Raw genomic sequence first — 23,288 nt, 5'->3', positions numbered from 1 at the left:
TACTTCCTTTTTTCAAATAGGATTGCTTTTCTTTTTTAATATATTTTATTGATTTTGTTCAGAGAGGAAGGGAGAGAGATAGTAGAGAGTTGCAAACATCGATGAGAGAGTCATCGATCAGCTGCCTCTTGCACACCCCCTACTGGGGATGTGCCCGCAACCAAGGTACATGCCCTTGACCGGAATCGAACCCGGATCCCTTCAGTCCCCAAGCCGACGCTCTATCCATTGAGCAAAACCGCTTTTGGCTCTTTTCTTTTTTTTTTTTTTTAAATATATTTTATTTCAGAGAGGAAGAGGGAGAAAGAGAAACATCAATGATGAGAATCATTAATTGGCTATCTCCTCATGTCCCACACTGGGAATGTGCTCTGACCTGGAATTGAACCATGATCTCTTAATTCACAGGTCGACTCTCAACCACTGAGCTATACTGGCCAAGCCCATAATTATTTTTTTATACTTAGCTCTAATATGCCATTTTCACTTTGTTCTACTCTGTCAAAAAGAATAAATCAGTTTCTGAAGTTGGCTTCCATATTATTTCTAATTAAGCTATAATCTCTAGGTTCTGTCTACAAACTTTTGACAAAGGTAGTTCATATTTCTATCAATGGCTATTGTTTCAAGGACAGTAATCAGGGTCCATGATACTATGTATGATGGTGCCCCTAACTAGCTTGCCAGCCTCAGCCATCCTTTCCATTTCACCTCTGGCCAATCTTAATTTCAAATTCATCATTCTTCTTCCAGGCTTCCACATACTATTTCCTTCAGCCAGTAATGTTTCACCTGGGCCACATAGGTTTAGTCATTTTTTAAAGCTCAGTTGAAAAACTACTTCATGGGACTCTCCCTTGTCCTCTATACCCTCCCCTTCCAAGAGTACCTTTTACCTATTATAATACCCTACTAGTCATCTTTAGCCTTTATCCAAATAGTAGTACTTGTGTAATGAGGTATGTCGCCTCAGCTATACTGTGAAGTCTATGAGGACATGACCAATGTCTATCTTTAGCAGGCAAAAAGTTTTGCAAGCTTTAAACAGGCAATAAATATTCACTGCATGAATATGGAATTAATCAAAGAAAACACTCAGCTAAACTTGGGTGTATGTTGTACAAAGAAGGAATTGTATAAGCTCCAAGACAATCTTGAGAAAGAAAAGCCTCTCCCAAGGAAAGAATAAAATTTAGAAAACTATAGAACTATTAAGATGAACAGTAACTTTTCTTTGCCCTTTATAGGAGGTAGAGAACATGGAAAAGGAAAACAAGCACAGCTGAGTGGTATATTTGTTGTTTTACTGTTAATTTGACACATCTGATCCAAAGCATTCACAATACTTGATATACTTTGAAAGAATCATATACTATAGCCTTAGACATAACCATAGAACAAGCAGAACAATTAGAACTACATAAGGCCTTAAAAATATCCACAGTGTGTATTGTTTCAATATCATTCATTTACAAGTAGACTACATACCATTAATTTATTTTTTATTTTTCTTTCATTTTTTAAATTCAGGAATGATTCATTCAAGGAAAGGCAACTTAGTTTTTGTTTGTGAGTTTTATTTTTTACTACATTGGTTAATATAAAAGTTATGAATTAAATGTCTTCTGATCTCCTACATCAGAAGTGAATCCATGAAATTCTTAGATAATAATCCAAACCAATAAATCCTATTGTTAAAAATAGCCAAAGTGAAAAGGGACCAAAGCCAGCCTGTGGTCTTGAAGAACATCCAATAGACTTTCAGGTTTTCTTATAATGAAGAATCTGCAAAATTTAAAACAACATTGCATACAAAAGTCATTCTTGAAGCTCTAAATGCCTTTTAAATAACTAAAATAAAATTTTAAGTAGTTGCCTCACAGTACCAAACCTATAAATCAAAAACTAGTTAAAATTCAGTGCTATCATGATTTCTCATTTACAAGGTAACTAGTTGGTAAATTAACAGATGGCATAAAAATTAAGACTTAAATCATTATTTTTTTTTTATTTTTTAGAGGAGAAAATGTATAATAACCAGGGAATACAGAAAATCCAATGTACTTTACAATAGCATAACTGTTTACACCTCTATTCCGGTACAACAGGGTTTAGGTAATCTCTAGTGAATTTGTGTGTTTTTTAGTACTTGAATTGTTTCAGATACACAGCTTTTCATTGAAAGAATATTACATTTGTATACCAGGATACGATTTGGTACATTGAGATGTTTTAAAAATATTTATAAATTTGTTTCTCATATGCAAAAGCATTTGGCAATACTTTTACAGCATTTGATTTCATAGAATTAAAATTTCATACAGTACTTATATCTCGATGTTAAAAAAAATTCACAGAAAAAAATATAAATTACACAGCCTGACTGCATGATACTGTTATTTCCAGTTATAGTTCTGGTAATTAAAACCTTCATTAAGTCTGTTAACAAATCATTACCTGTACATTTATGAAGGCAACTGACATGATTTGCAAACAAAACCTTCAGGTTTTATGTTCTTTACCAAAGAGTGCAGTTCAGCAAAAGAAAACCCGGTATGCAAATTTACAGAATATTTTACAAATTTACCAATTCCTGTGACACAAACTGTTTCAACCTTTCAAGGTACTGTCCATAAAGTTCCACATCATTGTGACCTGCCCCTTCAACCCACAGAGGCTCCACAGGTCTTTGGCAACGCTCAAACAATGCGAGGCCATGTGAAAAGTCAATGACTTCATCTTCAGTCCCATGAATTATTAATACTGGAGAGGTTATTTTAGAGATTTTGTCAATACTGTAGAGAAAAAGGAGGGAGGGAAGTCAATGAATTAATAATGAAAAGGAATGTAAAACAAACTTTCTTGTGCTATATCAGAGAGATAATTCAAAAACTAGAATCTATCCAGAAGAAATTTAAAATCTGATTCAAACCCTACAGCAGCTTTACATACAATGTTAATGTCTTGCACAGAAAACCTAAGACTGCAAGGAAACTAAGGACCATTTCATTAAGTGCTAATTTCATACCTTTCTGCACTCATATATGGCAGGATTTTTGTTTTACGTTATTAACTCACAAAAATAGAGCAACTATAATTAAACAAAAATTTTTGGAGTTGAATAGTAGATAGGAGAAAACAATTTTTAAGAGGATAGAAGGTAAAGTTAAGAACCAACCCACTTTATACCATGGAATACAGGAGAAGACAAGGAAATGACAGGGGGATGAAGGTGGGTAATTGAAATATTTACATTTGTTCAAAGAAATAATTTAGGTCCTTCTTTGTCAGCATCTTTCCCCTACTTTTTGCAGCAGGGTAACTGCACTCCACCCAAAACTGTGGGGTTTATAGACTAAGGGATTGCCAGACACAGTTTAGGGCAGAGGTATCAGAGGCCAAGCAAGCATATACATACTGACTGCTGTGAACCCTTTCTCCCTACTGGGCTTCCAGAACTGGCATCCAGGACTTCATCCACCAAGGGGGAGATTTAGAAAATCTTCTTTGGAGACTATACCCACTTTAAAAGGAAAAATATATAAATATTGGTATGGGGGTTCAGGTGGGGATCCCCGATTAATTGGCTTGACCAGATCACTCTACAGTGAAACTCACAGTCAATAAGTCTTAATCACCCGATTCAGATCAGCACTTTAGTTCCTCTGCCTTACTATGAGCAGACAACCAAGAATTACCAAACATCAGAGGATTATACTAACATAAGACAGAGATCAAAATAATCAGAATTTAAAGGCAATGCAAAGGAGACATAAATTACAGAGATTACACATTAAAAAAAAAAACACACACAAAAAAAAACCTTAAAAAATCCAGAGAGAGAGAGGGAGAGGGAAGGAGACATGGGGGAACTGTAATCATAAAATGAGGATAGAATCATAAAAAGTAAAAACATTATCAATGAAATTATTCAAGGCAGCATTTGGTTAAGGAAAGAATGTTTGGGTATATTATTTGCTGTCAGATATTTAATATTAAAGGTCTTTTTCTAACAGTTAACTATTAGTGCTGTCCTCTCTGTTGATGCAATAATGAAAGAGGGAGGTAGACAAGAGATATACGTTTTATGGCAACAGCATTACCTCAAATACCTTCCTATCATCACTATGATTCAGCTAAACAGAAGCAATGCAATGCACATACCTTCCAACCTACCAATATCTAAAACAAAAACAAACGGAAAATAAAAATCAAATTTCCCTCCAATAGTTTGTTCTGGTGATAAGATCACATGTACCATAAGCATCCCTTCAAAAGTGACTCCTGACTTGCTAATGATGAAAAAAAAATTTTTTTTTTTAAAAACCGTTGATGTTCTTATAAAGAATCAAGTGATGCCCTAGCCCAGTGGTCGGCAAACTAAGGCTCGTGAGCCACATGCGGCTCTTTGGCCCTTTGAGTTTTCTAATGCCACTTCAAAATAGACTCACTCAGGCTGAAAACCGACTTCTGTGCATGGGCCACAAAGTTCCAATTGCACTGTACGTGCGTGCCCGCATGTGGTATTTTGTGGAAGAGCCACACTCAAGGGGCCAAAGAGCTGCATGTGGCTCGCGAGTTGTGGTTTGTCGACCACTGCCCTAGCCAGTTTGGCTCAGTGGATAGAGTGTCGGCTTGCAGACTGAAGGGTCCCAGTTTCGATTCCGGTCAAGGGCAACATGCCCAGGTTGCAGGCTTGATCCCCAGTAGGGGCCATGAAGGAGAGGCAGCCTATCAATCTATCAATGATTCTTATCACTGTGTGTGTGTGTGTGTGTGTGTGTGTGTGTGTGTGTGTTTCCCTCTCTCTCTCCCTTCCTCTCTGAAATCAATAAAATAAATAAATAAATAAATAAAAGAACTAATTTGCCAGCTTTTTACTTCTTGAGTTGGTGGGAACTACCATCTTGTCTCAAGAAGCAGAAGTAACCCTTTCAGGTTTGTCAAAAACCTTATGTTTGTAGACTTTGTGGAGGCAATACTTACCCTAATTCATTTAAGAGTCAACTTTTTTTGCAATTCACTACTTTTGTGAATCATGTCATTTTTATGACGTGTCTCATTTTCCCTCTACTTCTTCCTTTCCTCCAATATTGTGTCTCAATGAATGGTACCACCACCCAGAGAATTATGTTCAAGTTCTTTACTTAGTTAGTGCTGTCCTCTCCTATATCCTGCCTGACATTTAGTTCTATCAGTTTTGTTCTCAAAATCATTTTGTCTCTAATATTAATGCCATTGTCTTGTTAAAAGACCCTCAGTACTTTACGCCTGGATCACTACTGCTCAAACATTTCAGTTTCCTGACTGGTGTCTATTACTACCTGCTTAAATTAATTTTTCACAATTTCTGTAAGATATGAAAAATAGCTTATGGATGAGTGATTTGTATCATGAATATCTTAAGTGATAGATTAAAATTCCCCTTAAAAGTTTCTTTGAATTCAAGTATTTTGAATATTGATACTTACTTTGGGAATGCATCGAAACAGTAGGTTTTCTTGGTATCAGGAAAAGCAACTCGCATTCCTGAGGTCAAAGGAGAATGAAGAATAACAGCAGCACTCTCGTACCGAGCAGCAAGATCCACAGATGGTACTGTCCCTATACTTTGGCCATATATAATCACATTTTCAGGGCGAATGCCATATCTACAAAGTTCAGAAATTGGGAGGGAAAAAAAAGTTGGACTGGTATGGAAATGTTCAATCATCCCTAACAACTTAACTTTGTAACCAAATGATTTAGACAATGCCAACAAATACATAGCTAAACTTTAAGTTTCTTAGTCATCACTATTATATTTAATGCTATAGTAAAATCTATTGTCTTAGCTTATTTTATTTTTCAATTTCATCTTTTGGAAAAATTGCTGAGGTCTTTTTAAATTTTAATCTTAAAATTTTATTTATTAAACCATTTATATAATTCAACATATTATTGACTAAATATGAAACATATTATTACTAATATTTTAATGATTGATATTTAATAGATAGTATTTATTTTCCATTAAATGTAAGAAACATTATTTCTCTAGACATCAAAAGTAGATCGTTTCCTTTTCTGAAGTTGATCATATTGGTGAAAATGTGACATATAGTTGAATGTACACATTATTTTAGCCAAGAGCAAATTACTATATTTGTTGAAATATGCCATTACTTATCATAGAAATGGATTAGTGATTGAAAAGATAAGACAAATGAAAATTCCAATGACATACAATTCAGTTAATTAAGAATAAACTTCATGCTAAAACCTTTAGATTATTGCTTTACTCCCTTTAAAAAGGGGTTGGATTTAAATACGTAAATTCACTGAACTCAGTAATATTGGGCACACACTATGTTCCAGGCACTATTATATGTCTTCAGTATAACTGTCCCAACTATAAACTAATGCAACTGCAAGTGAGATGCTACAGGAGCTAATGAATGTGGGAGTAAGGGTTAAGTGACATCAAATATGCCTTTCCCCTTCAGTAATCACTTCTGCTGCTAAGGGCCATTTGATCAACAGCTTCTAATCTTTTGAAAAGATACTAGAGCTTTCCAGATTGTCTGAGCATTCACCAGGAAAGAACAAGACAAGCCCTGTATGCTCCCTATGGCCCTTCCCAGGAGCACACACCTATTTGAACTATCTGGCTAATGACATTCCCTTCCATAGTTTCTTCCAATCAGTCCTACACTCAAGCATTTGGATATTTCCAGGGTTTGGGTTCCATCCACTCCAGATTGATTCTAAATGTTAAGTAAACTCAGAAAAGTTTTCTTTACAATAGACCTGGCTGTGAATACTTTATAGGAATGAAAATTGGGAAAATGAACATTTTCAGCATCACCATAACTCCTAAGGCTGCACAGCTGCTGTTAGCTGAGTAGCAGCATTGTTGGTGGCAACTATGGATTTTAGGTTAAAGTTAGTGATGGGCAGGGTTCCAGAGCAGCAGAGGCAGCTACCAATGTCACATCAGGACTCCAAGCAATAACAGAATTTCAGAATAAAAGTTAGAAAAGACTTTAGAGACTATCTACTCTGGTTCAGCTGTTTACTGAGCAGATGGTCAAAGTCAGAGTAAGTTAGTGACAGACCTATAATTTGAACACAGGAATCCTGACTCCCAGTCCAGTTTTTTTTCTATTACAAAACAAAGATAATGATTTCAAAATTTGTAGGTGAAGGACCCATAGTGAATATTAGTCCCTTATTTTCTCTTGATAGATCAGAAGTTCGGAAACTTATTATCAATTATCTTAAAAAGAAGACCAGACCATTCAAGTAATAACCACTTAAGTTCATTATTTACTTTTCCCTTTCTGATTATGTAAGAAGCACTAACAATAAAGGCTGTTTGGTCTAACTTAGCATCTTTAAGAAACATACTAATCCACTGGAGTTACCCTTTAAAATAGTGAATTATGGTATACAAATTATATCTCAATAAATCTGTTATTAAAGAATACATATTACTGCTCTGGCCAGTGTGGTTCAATTGGTTGGGCTTCATCCTGTGCAGTAGAGGTTATTTGTTCAATTAGGGCACTCAATCCCTAGTGGGGGACATACAGAGGCAGCTGATCGATGTTGCCCTCTCACATTAATGTTTCTCTCTTCTCCCTTACATTCTCTCTAAAAACCAATTTTGTCATTAAAGGTGGTTTTTAACATTCTATTCTAACCAACCCTGAACTCCTTTCTTGCTACTTATATTCCTTACCATCTATTTTTTTCTTATTCATCAAATATGTTTTCATATCATTTCAACTGATTTAAGAATCCCCTTTATATAGAACTTTGCTATGAGAGTTGAGTTTTATTACATATCTTGAAGGGGTAAATGGTTCTAAAAACATTTTCCAAAAAAGGCTATGCCTACTAACAAAATTGAAGTGGTTCTTAACTAACGGAAATCATTCATATTTAAACATTAAGTTAGAAACATTAAGTTTTCTTTTTCTTTATATTCTTTCATATCTCTCTAGTTCTTTCTTTAAAATTTAATTTTGATTGTCAATACTATTACAGATGTCCCCATTAACCTCCTCCTCCCTACTGCCTTTGCCTACTTCTACCCAGTACCCACCAGCTCCTTCTCTCTGGCCATCATCACACTGTTGATCTGTGTTCATGGGTTATGATATATGATCTTTTTCTTTTCTTTATGTCCGTAGCTTCTAACTGAAATACTGTGGAAGTCAGGCAGCTTATCAATGTCTAATAGGAAGAATAACTTATACTAAGATATCTACTTACTGTATGCTAAATGATGAGATAATACACCGATATTTTAAAAATTGTGTTATTTTGCTAGCACCGGTTTGGCTCAGTGGATAGAGCGTCGGCCTGAGGACTGAAAGGTCCCAGGTTCGATTCCGGTCAAGGGCATTTCCTTGGTTGCGGGCACATCCCCAGTAAGGGGTGTGCAAGAGGCAGCTGGTCGATGATTCTCATCGACGTTTCTAACTCTCTATCCCTCTCTCTTCCTTTCTGTGAAAAATCAATAAAATATATTTAAAAAATAAAATAAAATAAAAATTGTGTTATTTTTTTTAAAAGATTTGTAAGTATCCTGGTGACTAGATAAGACTAACACAATTTCTAGTTTCCAAAAAAATGTAGTTATAAACAAAAAATAACTGACAGAGTAACAGAAATTATGTAAATGACTTATCATAGCATTAACTTTTCTTCACTTGAGAGCCTCTCCAAATTTTGTGTCCAGAATGAAAGTAAAATCCATTTTATAAAATGAAAACTTTAAAAATAGTTCCATTAAGAGATTTTTAAGCCACATCTTCTAGGAAATAATTATATAAAATAATGCAAACCATGGCTAAGGATTTTGACAAAAAACAATGCATCCTCTTATACTTGTTAATGACAGATCAAGTCAATGAGTAATTAGCTAAATCACATTTTCTCTCAATCTCGTGAAATGCTGCAATTTTGAAAATACGTTTTTTATATTACACTTTAATAAGTTAAACTACAATCTAATTTTAACTCTTCATAGGTATATAATGGTAAATATAGTTTCTATTTAGCACTTTAAAATGTGTTATAAAAAGTCTTTATTCTATTCTAATACAAGACAATTTTCCAAAGTATGGAAAATAATTCCCATTCACCATTTACCTTGTCCTAAGAGCAAGCCAAGCAGCTTCTATGTCTGCATAGAGGTTCTTCTCCGATGGTTTCCCAGAACTTGCACCATATCCAGAATAATCATATGAGAATATATTACAGTTAATCCGTGATCCCAATCCTATGTAAAAGCTGCTCATCTGACCAAGATCAACAGCATTTCCATGTGAGAAGAGTAAGGTGTATTTGGCAGTGGGTGAGCAACGCACAAACATGCAGGCAATTCTGTTGCCTTTACTGGTTCTAGTCATGAAACACTCCATAGCATCTTTTTCTCTAGAAGAGTACTGCCAGTCAGCTCGTTCTGATAGGTGTAAGGTCCAGTGGCTTCCACTTTCATCACACATTAGTGTGTAAGTTGGATCAGGTGGCAAAAATGCTAATTTTGAAGCAATTTTCCCTGGACAAGGTGGACAGCAGAAGAGGCAACATAGCTCACTAAATGAAAGATTATTCATCTTCTGAAAAAGAAAAGAAGATAGCAAATGTTTTAATCGCTGAACTGTGCATTCTGCATTCTCATACAATAGAAGGTTAAAACAAAGACACCAGTAGTCAGAGTCTACTACTATTATTTCAAGTATCTTCAACCAAAACAGATTTTGGGGATCTTTCTAGAAATACTGTAATTCCTGGATGAGGCAAATGTTCCTTATCAGGAGAGAGACTATACGTTTCAAATAGTAATGATTATATTTTAAAGTATTTACCCAAAATATAAAAAATACAAGAGTAAAAGTAATGTTTATTTCCTTACAAATATCAACTCAGTAAGTATAAAATCAATATCTTTAGTATAGTTTGTAAGTTCTGTGAAAATTCTCAGAACCTCATGGAGAAGCTAGAGATTTAACATAATATAATAAGTACATAATAGAGTTATGAAACATTTACTATTTGTTAGTATTGTGATAGGTGTTCTATGCATATTTCCATGTTGAATTCTCAAAACAACCTTGTATGTTGGTCTCTCACAACGTGAGGCAGTGGTGGAGTCAGGATTTGACACCTGGTTCAATCACTGTTTATCACTGGGCTACACTGTCAAGGGCTCTTGACACTATTACACCAGAATCTTATCATTTTAGCCACAGTGCCAGAGGCCCAAATACTTATAAAACTTTAAATGTATGCATGCATGTAATCACTGCCCATATTAAAAAGGCTGTGATATAAAGTCTATCGATATATGGAAAAAAGTAAAATCCTGTCAGAGTAAAATTTCTTAAATGGTTAGGTGGGAAAGAACAAAAATATTTGTACCCAGAGATGGGGGTAGAATCCCAACTCTATCACTCACTAGCTGTGTGTCTTTGGGCAAATTATTTACCTTTTTTACTCTCCTTGTTTTTATAAGTGAGGCCAACACTATACTGAACAGAGTGGTGTGAAGAACAAGTACAACAATATAGTTTAGGCACACAATAGAATAATAGCCAGATAGTTAGCTCACTTAGGAATGCCCCACTTTCTTCTGTCTTTTTTATTAATATTTTTAAAATATCCACCTCATATTAATTCAGGAACAAAAATAAATGCTTGTTTGCCCCACCAGCATTTCCTTCTCTATGTTGTCTTTTCTCAAATTCCTATGTTATTTTTATCAATAAAAGACCTTTGCTTAGTTCCTGGTACCTAATTTTCACCAAAAAAATCTAAATACAAGGATAGGAAAAAATGTACATTATATGAAAAATGAGAAATTACCTCAGAAGTGACTAAAGAGGTGAAAATATTTGGAAAGAAAAGAATGCCCTTTTCAAAACTGAGTTAAAATCTAGTTTGTATTGCTCAATACAAGTGTGTTTATTTCCTACTTTGAGCTAATTCGGTAGAAAGAAGCAGAAACAACACAGATAGAAACAAGAGTTGGAGAGACATAAATGGCTTTAAAAGAAAGTGTCTCTTGGAGATTGGGAAACAATTTTACTTGTTATTTTTCCTTTATTCCTCTTCAGCCTTCAAAGTGAATATAGCCTGAATATGTTAATGTCTTAGTCTGATTGGAACAAGAGATAGAACAAAAATGACAACTGGGTATTGTCTCTAGTGGCAAACTCCCTGAAGTATTACGTGCTAAAAAGGATTCTGAGGGCATATCCAGGGTTTGGCAGGCAAAGAATGTGTGATAAATTAGTCATGTTTATGACAGACTCTGGTCAGGAAGATAAAAGACCTGGTGAAGAAAATGGAAGTAAAGGGAGGGAGTTCAAAGGATCAGTTCCAGAGAAAGGGGTGACCTGGAAAAAAGTTGAGGTGGAAGGTACAATATATTATAGCAATGCTGTGTTATTTCTTGCCCCCACTGTCTTACTAATATATGCCATCAACTGCTGACCCACAATAGCTTATTAAAAGCTTGATTAATAAGTAAAATGTACATAGCTCGACTATGGTCCTATAATTTACCTCTTGAACATAAATACTTTTATATGAATTAAACATGGCTGGCTGAACATATACAATGCTTCAGAGATGCCTCTGGGGATGACCACCACATAGGAAAGCTGTGGAGCTCGGGCCTGGTTTAATGGAAAGCCAAACTGACCTTCTTCAGGGTGGTAGAAGGAAGGATTCCCATCACCACTGTCTCAAATCCAGATAATTGATGTGCACTTAGTAACAAAAACTTGCAAATTAGCAGCTTCCTAATAATAATAAGCCTGGTATAGAGTAGCAACATGGATTTGCTTAAAAGTTATTTTCTCCTCTTCTGTGTGAAAAATTTCACAATAGAATTATAAATAAATCAAATAATCAGAGTTGAGTAGTTTCTGAGGAAAAACATTTTATTCTTAATAAAAAATTTTAAGAATCATTAAAATATCTTGTTAAATTTAGATGATTTTAAGTCTTGTTTGTTTAATATAAAACACATTTGAATAAAAATGCCACTTACTAGTCATTTCATGGCAACAAAAACTTGAAGAGATGTGGCAGTGAATAATCATAGGGGGAAAGTATTAGACAACTCAAGAGTACACAAAAGTTATAAAGGGGGACAACTTCTCATGGTGGCAGCTGCTGGTGGGGTGTAGTGGGGCGGTGACTGGTGCCTGGCCTCCGCGCACCCCCCGGCTCTGTACGCCTGATGCTGCTCGGGTGCTGACCCTACCCGGCCACAGCCTGTTCGGAGTTCCCAGGACCAAGTGTTCGCTGCCTTCTGGCAGCAGTACCCGAATCGCTATAGCACACGCTATGACAAGCGACATAGTGCATCAGGAGGTGACCCCTAACCAAGACCAACAGGATGCCCCCTGGGCCGAGTGACTCTTTCCTGCCAATGTTGCTCACTCGGTGTAAATCCTGGAGATTTCTATTGTGGACCCACAGAACCAGACCATGACCATCTTCACTGGAACATCAACCATGTCTGGTTGATGGTGGTGGAGAAACGATGTGTTTACTGTTAACAGCGCTGGACCAAAATCCACCAGGAAGCTCGGGTCTCCTCCAGCTTATTTGGGATCTCCAGAGCTGTCCAGGAATTTGGTCGGTTCAAAAGCAATGTGACCAAGTCAGTGAAGGGTTTTGAATACACCTTGGCCAAGCTGCAAGGTGAGGCCTCTTCAAAAAAAAAAAAAGAACACAAAACCCTTGTTGAGACAGCCAAGGAAGCAAAGGAGATGGCACTGGCAGCTACAGAGAAGCCAAGGACCTTGTCAGCCAGGCAGCCACCAAGAAGCAGCAGCAGTAGTTTGTGTAGCCAGCGCAGACCCTGGTGCAGCAGCACACCACCCCACCTGCTGCACTCCCTCTGCCCTCCACCTATATTTTATTATTAAAAGTCAACTTCCAGCCTGAGCTACTACCTGGGTAGTGGGTTGGAGGTGATATCTGTTTGGTATCTATAGTACATCAGACATGTTATCCATGTCCGGGCCAGGCCTGCTTCTTCCTGCATTGGATAGCTGAGGAGAGATTTGCCCAGGGTCAGGGCCAGCATTCAGCAAAGTGTCATAAACACTAGACTGTAAGCTCCATAAGGGCAGGGACCTTCGTTTTGTTCTCTGCTGTGTCTCAAGTATCTGGAATAATACCTAGTTCATAATAAATATTGGTTGAATTAAAAAAAAAAAGCCATAAAGAACAGAGAACAAATTGAATGACTTATAGAATTTGGGAGCCAGACAAACAAGGATTTAAAATAAGGTATAATAAAGTTGTGTGTGTGTGTGTGTGTGTGTGAGAGAGAGAGAGAGAGAGAGAGAGAGAGAGAGAGAACACTACTTAAGGATGAAGTAAAAAGTGTGCCAGAAAAATCCATCCAGCTGGAATTCCTGATATAGCAAAACAAAAAAAAAATCAGTATCTGAAATTTAACAGATTGGTTGGGTATGAGAATTGATAATACTAGAACATATTAGTAGGTTGAAACTACTAGAATTCCTCAGATTGAGGAATTCCCAAATATGCTATTTTTCAGGGGAAGAGAGATGAAAACATAGAAAATATAAAAGAAAATTTAAGGAGGATAGAAATAGAAATAGCATTATTAATACTATAGAAGTTCTAGGAAAATAGGTGAAAATAGAGATAAGCTAAATTATTAGAATTAAAGTAAATTCAGATTGAAATAACTCAGTGCCAAACAGGTAGGAACAGATGACCTACAAAGGAATAAGAATCAGATGAACATCTGACTTTTCAATAGTAACATTAGAAACCAGAAGACAGTGGAGGGATAGTATTAAAGAAAGAAAAAAAAAAAAGTCAAACTTAGAATTTGACCATTTTAAATGAGGATAAAATAAAAATATCTGCAGGCATGTAGAAGCTTAGAAGGTTTACCAAACCAAGATACTCTTTAAAAACTCCAGCAAGGAGGAAAATAAATCTAAGAGACTTTATTTATTGTATATAAATGCTAACATATATAAATACTCACAGCACTATAATTCATAATAGCCAAAATAACCATAAAATGTCCATCAACCAATGAATATACAATGAAGTATTATTCAGCCATAAAAAGAACAAGTATTGATGCATGCTCCAAATTGGATGAATCTTGAAAAATTATGCTAAGTTAAAGAAGCTAGTCACAAAAGATTGTTTATTATATTATTTTATTTGTATGCAAATCTATACAGAAAGAAATAGATTGGTGGCTCTATGGCTGTGAGCTAGAAGAGTTGGGGGAATAATGGCCAAAGGGTATGAGGTTTCTTATGGAGAAAAGAAAAATGTTCTAAAATTAATTTGGGTAGTGGTTGCACAACTCTATTAATAGTATATTAAAAACCAACCAACTAAGTATTTTAAATGAACAGATTGTAGAATATATGAATTATATCTTAATACAGCTGTTAGGAAAAAAAAAAAGAAAAAGTGTTTGGAAAGCTAAGTTAACTTGCAAAGAAAGAGCAAAACTACCCATGCATTTGTTGGGTGGCTGAGAATTTTTCTTTTATGAATTAAGACAGACTACACAAAAATAAAGTAATAAAGATAAATTGGTGCTGGCACAGAAACAAATAGACTTAATGACAGCATTGTAATTAACTAGTTATTATTGGAAAGGAGCAAAGGGAAGGCCAGATATTGAAGGCATGTCATTTGGGCAGCTTCACCTGGAGGCTACAACTTTACACTCCCAGGGGCCCAGAGCAAAGAGAAGATGGATACATTTCCAGTAAAGTTGGGGGGAGGAGGGGAGGGATGAGCGCGCACACACACCTGGGGACAGGGACAGTTGGTGCAGAATGGGTGAGGCCGTTGCATGGTCATGAAGAAGATTTGGGATACAAAACAAAGTTCACTTTCTTGACAGATCTCTTGGGACCTGAATGACTCTGGGCATGTGGGGCTCTTTTGCTCCAGCTTCCCTGCATTTGCCCACATGGCACATGACCATGTGAAACCCATACACAATGGACTAATGGGCTGTTACTGACCCCGTTCCAACATGGAAAGGAAACTCTGGAGCTGGCTTTGCTTTTAGCTTTACTGAAACCCCAGTTATACTTCTTTCATCACTGGACTAAGGGAAATGGGACTTACAAACCCAGGGATGTAACTCCATGGAAATAAAGCTTTCTACCGATATCTCATCCTCCTGTGGGATTCTCCAGAAATGCTTCTTCCAGCGGCACCCCAAGAACCCCACTCCCATTAGCAAGGGGGAAGACTAGGCATGGTTTTCTCTAATAACACCAGTAACAGAAGACATTGCCTATAAACAGAGCTGTGTATAAATGAGAATCTTTTACGACAGTGCTTCCCAAACTTTTGACATATGTATACCCCTTCTATAATTTTCGTAACGCTGAGTACCCCTCGTGCTCATGAGAACATAGAATTAGGCGCAGCCAAGCACGGTGCAGTGCATATCCCCACCAAACTCCAGTGCAACATGTACCCCCACCAAACTCTTCCCGTACCCCTGGGGGTACACGTACCACACTTTGGGAAACACTGTTCTATGACACAGCTGGTTTCTCAAAGCTGAAAGAAAAGATGGATCCTTGAGAAGTTGGTTCTGGAAAAATTTACCAGATAGGCAAAAGTAGTTGGATCCCTACCTCTCAATTATGTAGAACATAAACCAAAGAGAGATTACAGGCCTAAAAGGAAAAACTAATATAACTTAAAAAAAACCTATAAACAATAAAACATTGGTTGATTCAGATCCATTTAAATAAAGGATTTTCATGCAGTGAAAAATGCTTTGGAAAAGATGATTTCTTCATCCCAAACTCTCAGAGGGTTAATATTAAAATATAAGGAATTTCTGCAAAAACTAGGGGAAAAAACCACAAGTAACTCAAGAGAACAAATGGACAAAATATATGAATGGCAAATTTACAGAGCGATAAACAAGGCTAACAAGTGTATGAAGAAAGGTCACTCTCACCCAACTGTCAAAGATATGTAAGAAATTTTGACACTATAAGAAAGATAAAAATTGCCGAAACCAGTTTGGCTCAGTGGATAGTGCGTCAGCCTGTGGACTGAAAGATCCCAGGTTCGATTCCAGTCAAGGGCAGGTACCTTGGTTGCAGACACATCCCCAGTAGGGGGCGTGCAGGAGACAGCTGATTGATGTTTCTCACTCTCTATCTCTTTCCCTTCCTCTCTGAAAAAAAAAAAAATAAATAAATATATATATATATATATATATATATATATATATCAATGAAATGTTGTGTTTGTTTTTTTTTTAAAGAAATCTCTGTTTAAAAAAAAAAGAAAAAAAGAAAAAAAAGAAAAGAAAAGAAAGATGAAATTTAAAAAACTAAGTAATATCAAGTACTGGTGAGAATGGGAAAAAAGAGGAACCTTTGTGAACTTCTTGGTAAGCCATTTTATCTGCCTATGACCCAGAAACCCAAAGAATTACTCCAAAGAAATACTTGCACAGGCCTTAACTATGGTAACATGTACAAAGGCGCTCACTGCAGCATTACTTGTATTAGGTGTAGGAAGCAACACAGATTCCATTATGGGGCAAATGAATATAAAAATGTTGGATACAGACTATGGGATATTTTGCAGAATAAGAAATATAGTACTTTGTTTTGATGGGTAAAAAATAAAAATATAGTAGTACTAGGTGAAAAAAAGGAATGAACAGATCTATGCGATCATTAATGTAAATTAAAAATACTTAAATGTTATATATCTTCAAGGACAAATTATCTAAAGACATGCATACTTGAGTAAATATTTATGGAGGAAGAAAGAGATTGAAGGGGAAAAAATAAAAATTAAGTAAAACAAGAGCAGGACCCATGTTCATTGATGATGAAAATGTGCCACACAGGGGACAAAATCATATCTGCTTGTGTACCACTGTACACCTAGTGCCAAACAGAGTACTGACAAATAATAGGGTTCCTAAAATTTTTTGAGCTTAGAGTTAGTAAATGAGTAAGATTAATTTAACACTCTGCATGTAAGAAGCCCCCACAAAAGGAAAAAGTTACCAAATGACACTAACAAAGAAAGCAAATATGTTTTGTGATAACTACTTATGTTCCTTGTACAGGGATAAAATAGAAGCAGTCAAATAAAAACTATGAACATAAATCTGGAGGGTGGATGTCTGTGGTGAAAAACTGGTAGGCACTAAAATCATTAAGTGGGTTATGAAGCTCAGAATAGGAGTCTTCCCCCAGAGGAGGAAATGTTGCCTCTCTCAAAATCAATTCACAAAACGAAAGGTCAACTCAATGTTAAACAGATGGCCCATTGTGAAAATTAGTTTTTCTTTTGGCAGGAGACTCAGAGTTACTTCATTTACAGCAGGAAGAATTTCCTAAAATTGTGAATTAATTTAACTCCTGTTAATTTTTTCAGCTCAATGACACACAAACACACACACACAGACAAACATCTGAATTCTTTCTCAGCAAAACAAGAAGACTAGCACTAAAAAAAAGTCCCCAAATAGAATGACTATTATATCTCCTTCCTCTCTTCTGATAGAAAAAATTACTGAAATGACTTCTATCAATTCCTAAAGAAAGAACAATTTACTGAAAAAAAGAGAAAAAAAATCTCCCATCAATATCCTTTTTAACAGTTTCTTGGTAATGTAGGTAGACTCAAATTACTACATCTACAAAGGACAAGTGATTCTTTTAAGGTTCAGGATGTTGTAATGACCTAGTACAGAAGAGGTTTCAGAGAAAACATTTTAAAATGCTTATATCTTTTCTTCAGTTTGGTGATATTTTGACAACTAATGCTCTATCCAATCTGAGGTGTAGATAGTATGTGATAAGCCATTTAAATTGTGATATATACTAAATTTCATGTTAAGAACGACATTCTAAAGTCCCATAGGATTATTCTGAATTTGACTTCATTCATGAATAAATCTGGAAAAAAATAATTTTAAATATTCTATTCTGTAGAATATCAGATTTTATCATGTCACCTAGAGAATCTGCACCTACTTCCAGTTAGTTATAGGCCCATTTATTTAGAAATCAGACTTCTATAGGTCCCAAATGATTCAACAACATTTCCCGCACATTATCTTCTAAAGTTATAAAAAAATAAGTCTCAGCATTTATACACAAAAAATAATTGAAAATGGAAAAGTTGAATAAAAATGTAAAGACTGGTGCATTTGCTACCATGTTTCTCTCTCACATCGATCTTTCCTCTCCTTCCTATTTCTCTAGAAGCAATGAAAATATGTCCTCGGGTGAGGATTAAAAATAAATAAATAAATAAATAGATAGATAGATAGATAGTTACATAGACAGACAGATAGATAGGTAGATAGATAGATAGCTAGATAGATAGATATAAATTTATAAAAGAGCCTCACACCAGAAATAGGAAAATGAGGTGGATGCTTGAATATTAACAGCAAGAGATAGCAAAGATCATAATGGACTAAAGTCAGAAGTGACAGTAAAGATACATATTCAATTTGAAAAAGAAACAGATTTTAGGTGAGTTCTGCACAAGGGGGCCAGGAGCCCAACACATCCAATAGACTGACCCAAAGAAATCACCATAATATATTTTATAAAGGTAGTCAATTATGTAACAGCCCAGTAGCTTAAAGTACCAAAATTAATAAAAATTAAACTAACTTCAGTATTTTTTGAGAGTTCCAAGCCAAGTTAGACACTGCCGCCCTAAGATTCTCTATATAATCTGTAGCAATATTTACCAAAATACAGTGATTAAGTAGAAATGATAAATGTTATAATCTTTAGAGATCCTTATACATCAGAGCTTAATGTATACAGAGAAATTGAATATTCACCTCATAATAAGTTTAATAATATGCTTTTTAAGTCAAGATGGAGCATCCAAAAGATTTAAAATGATCAACTGTAATTTAGAAACTAGGTGTTTTTGTGTGTGTGTGTGTGTGTGTTTTTTTTTTTGTTTGTTTGTTTTTTTTTAACACATTTTCTATCTTATTTGTGTATGCATTATATAGAAATACTAGAGGCCTAATGCATGAAATCCAGCTTTGTCCGGAAGGTCATCCAGAAGGTCTTTCGGCTATTAGGTATAATTAGCACATTATACTTTTATTATTATAGATAGCTTATAAAACACTTAGGTCTCTTTGAGGTAGGTTGTATTTCTTTCCTTTTCTAGAACATTATAGGAATCAGCAGCAGAGGCACTCTGCTGTCTGAGAGATCACAGGACATAACTGAGTGACTACTAGAATTAAAATTCTAATGACACAGACCACATTATCTGTGCTACATGGGAATACCAACTTAAAAACTTAAGTTTTACATAAGTCAATGTAGCCATTTTTACACTCCTGTTTTCCCTCAGTTTCTTTTTTAAAAATATGCTCTTATTGAGTTTTTAGAAATAGAAAAAGTGAGAGGGAGAGAAACATTGATCAGCTGCCTCCTGCATGCCCCCTACTGGTGATAGCCCAAAACCTGGGCATGTGCTCTGACTGGGAATCGAATTGGCAACCCTCTTGGTGCATGGGATTACACTCAACCAGCTGAACCACACTAGCTGGGCACCCTCAGTTTCTTTCTTTTTTTATTTTATTAATCCTCACCAGAGGATATTTGTTCCATTGATTTTTTTTTAGAGTGGATGGGAGTGGGAGAGACAGAGAGAGAAACATTGATGTGAGAGACACATCATTCTGCAGGAGCCCCAACCTGACCTGGGGATGGAGTCTACAACTGAGGTATGTGCCCTTGATGTGAACTGAACCCGTGCCCTTTCAGTCCATGGCCGATAGTCTAACCAGAGCCAAACTAGCTAGGGCCTACCTCAGTTTCTTTATTTTCACTGCACTGTCCAATACAGGAGCCACTAACTACACACTGACATTTAAATTTAATGAATATTACATATTTAGTTCCTCAGTCACCTAGCCATGTGGGTATGTCTAGTGGATACTAAATTGCAAAGTGCAGAACAAACATGCCATCATTGCAGAAAGTCCTATTAGGCAGTATTGAACTAGACCATTAAAACAGAGGCAACCCAGGACCAGAGCTTACATGTTTCAAATCCATACTACCTTGAAATGTTGGAGCCTTACTGATCTTCCCATCAAAATTCATGTACGCAATTTTTATAGATCCTATTGAACACTGTAAATCACATAAAATGAGATACCCATACTATACTGTTTTAGAAAAATGTTACCTTGACAATATTACAACAGTTAACCCAATTCTAACGTAAAAGCCATTTTTTTTAAAATGAGCAATTCAAATTAATTAGGCTATCTATACATTTTAATGCATAGTCAGAGGATTCACATTCTTGAATGGTCCTCTGTAAGCTAGAGTTGTAAGTAAACCATAGAAAATATAACATTTGAGACTATTAGGCAACTAATTTCTGAACATAGCCCATATATTATTCTAAACACTTAACAATCCTGATTATCCACTTAACCAATGCTCTAAAAAGTGAATCAAGAATTCTATATTAAGCAAGACAAGTCGTCAACTTTTGCATATGCTAATACCACAGATTCCTGTCAAGTTTTTGGTGCCTGGAAAGTGCAATTAGCTCATCATTCAAAGTCACACCTCTACATATGCCAAGCATAGCTAAACCATGGACTCATATCTCACCCTGTTTCATTAGTTTTTGGCACCTCTATGGAAAGGCTTTCCTACACATGCTTATCCTCAAAGTTCACAGAAGAGCTATCACAGTACATTGGTAAAGACATTCCACAAATACACATTATTCTCTCCTCATCTACACTATATATATAAAAGGTTAAGTGACTGTCCAACCATCAGGGAGGTATGATGCGCACTGACCAGCAGGGGGCAGACGCTCAACGCAGAAGTTGCAGAGCTGGCACGCTTTGGCAGTGGCAGTTCTTGGGTGATGCACCCCAGAACCAGAGAGGAGGGAGCTCTCACACTCTGGGATCCCTCAGGGGATGTTGGAAAGCTGGTTTCAGCTTGATCCCGGCAAACCAGGCCGAGGGCCCCAATCTGTCAGAGAGACCCCACACACTCTGCAGACACTCTTTGAGCCACAGTGCCACCCCAGGTGTGGCTGGCCAGGGAGGGATCACAGGAGGTTGGCTCCAGGGTGTGACCAGCCTGTCTCACCCAGTCCTGCTCCTCTGTCCACCTTTTAATTAATTTCCTTTCAATGTGCATGAATCCATGTACTTGGTCACTAGTTTATAAGTAAATCTGTTTCTGGGAAGCTTTTCAGGTGAATACTTATTCAATATATTCCACAACACATATAGTAACTCTTCATACCTGAGGGGGGATTGGTTCCAGGACCCCCAAGGAGACCAAAATCTGCCCACACTCAAGTCTCTTATATAAAACTAGAGGCCCAGAGCACAAAATTTGTGCACTAGGGGAAGGAGGGGCTGTTATTCAGCCCAGCCTACATTCTCTCCAATCTGGAACATCTCTCTCACAATCTGGGATTACTGGCTCCCAACCACTCACCCGCATGCCTGCCTGATTGCCCCTAACCACCTCTGCCTGCCAGCCTGATCACCCCTTCCTTAACCACTCCCCTGTCACCCTGATTGATACCTAACTGCTCCCTGCTGGCCTGATTGCCCACAACTGCCCTCCCCTGCTGACCTGATCGCCCACAACTGCTCTCCCCTGCCGGCTATCTTGTGACCACATGGGGGCAGCCATCTTGTGTGAGGGTGTGATGGTCAATTTGCATATTACGTCTTTATTATATAGGATAGCACCATATTTGCATATAACATGCATATCCTTTTGTATATTTTAAGTTATCTCTATTTACTATATAGTACCTAATACAATATGAATGCTATCTAAATAATTATTATATTGTATTGTTAAGGAAATAATGACAGGGAAAACAAACTCTGTTCATGTTCAGTGCAGATGCAACTATTGTAGGCATAACCATATAGTGTACCTCAACAACAATGTAACATTTCTGTGAATATTTTCAATTCCTGGTTGGTTGACTCCATGGATGCAGAACCAGTCTCTAGCACAATATAGTTCAGTGATTTTAACTGATGTGCAGTGGCAATAGTGTGCCACAGGAATTTTAAAAACATGCAATACCTGACTATTAGAGGGGCACTGACCTCTTTCCCCTTAGACTGTCAAATAAAAATATATCAGTAGCCAACACAACAATAGTCTGGAGTGAATGAATCAAAATGATACCTTTTTTCCCCTATATTGGCAAAAAAATTTTTTTTGGTGTGCTGCAAAACTTTATTTTATTTTATTTTTCAAAAATATTTTATTGATTTTTTACAGACAGGAAGGGAGAGAGATAGAGAGCTAGAAATGTCGATGAGAGAGAAATATTGACCAGCTGCCTCTTGCACACCCCCTACCGGAGATGTGCCCACAACCAATGTACATGCCCTTGACCGGAATCGAACCTGGGACCTTTCAGTCCGCAGATCGACGCTCTACCACTGAGCCAAATCGGCTTCGGCTGCAAAATTTTAGTAATTATTTTATGTGTTCCATGAAATGAAAAAAGCTGGGGGGGAAATCACTGATATAATCTAATCAAAGTAGCCATCACTTTTTAAAGATTTAAGGATTCTTATAAGCTAGAGGCCCCACAAATTTCGTGCACAGGTATGGTCCCAAGGCATAGGCTGTGTTCAGGGCCATCTTCCCCAGCTGCCCACAGCTGGCCCCACTCCCCGTCACCACCAACCCCCAGTTCCCCATTTGCCATCGGGTGATCCGTGCCTGATGGACAAGGGCAGGGACGGAGAGGTTGGCTGTTCTATCCACTCACTGGTCCCACCCCTGCTGTGGGTGACCACCAGGCTATCGGAGCCTGCCAGCTGGGGAAAAGGACCAAAAGGTGGTCAGTGCACGTCATAGTGACTGGTCCAGCGGTCATTCTGGTCATTCTGCTATTAGGGTCAATTTGCATATACCCTTTTATTATATAGGATGATGATTTTTAAAAATAGGGCTCATATTTCTGGTATCCTGGTTTGACTTTCTGAGTTATAAACAAGATTATAAAACCATGTACAGTCAACACTGCATATGAACAATTTTCCAATCAGCCATTCTTTAACAAGTAGTAAATAAAATAATCTGTTCCAATAAAAATAAAAACTATCAAACAAAAGCTGCTTTTTTTCAGGCAATAAAAATTGCTGTAAGATAAACTGGAGCCAGTCAAAAGACAAATGTAAATGGTGATAACACTACTACATT

General features: G+C 36.7%; 1 protein-coding gene and 1 pseudogene across 2 annotated transcripts in view; one reads left to right on the top strand and one right to left on the bottom strand.

Annotated features, from left to right (window-relative positions):
* Nucleotides 1–1,981: 1,981 nt before the first annotated feature.
* The window catches only part of ABHD17B (abhydrolase domain containing 17B, depalmitoylase), a 38,356-nt gene continuing 17,049 nt past the window's right edge, over nucleotides 1,982–23,288 (bottom strand). Inside the window, exons 2-4 of one of the 2 annotated variants that reach the window (XM_036433805.2) lie at nucleotides 9,142–9,611; nucleotides 5,472–5,651; nucleotides 1,982–2,795 (exon numbers count right to left, since the gene is read on the bottom strand). In XM_036433805.2, coding sequence (XP_036289698.1) covers nucleotides 2,576–2,795; nucleotides 5,472–5,651; nucleotides 9,142–9,608 — 867 coding nt within the window. In that variant the 5' untranslated portion in view covers nucleotides 9,609–9,611 and the 3' untranslated portion in view covers nucleotides 1,982–2,575. Of the gene's footprint in view, nucleotides 2,796–3,426; nucleotides 3,524–5,471; nucleotides 5,652–9,141; nucleotides 9,612–23,288 lie in introns of those variants that run through there. The other variant, XM_036433806.2, reaches the window with a different exon arrangement.
* LOC118716716 lies at nucleotides 12,162–12,954 on the top strand (annotated as a pseudogene).

This window comes from Pipistrellus kuhlii, unplaced genomic scaffold, assembly GCF_014108245.1.
Source record: "Pipistrellus kuhlii isolate mPipKuh1 unplaced genomic scaffold, mPipKuh1.p scaffold_m20_p_12, whole genome shotgun sequence".
Lineage (NCBI taxonomy): Eukaryota > Metazoa > Chordata > Mammalia > Chiroptera > Vespertilionidae > Pipistrellus > Pipistrellus kuhlii.
The sequence above is the reverse complement of the archived record's forward strand: the minus strand, read 5'-3'. Positions and strand labels throughout refer to the sequence as shown.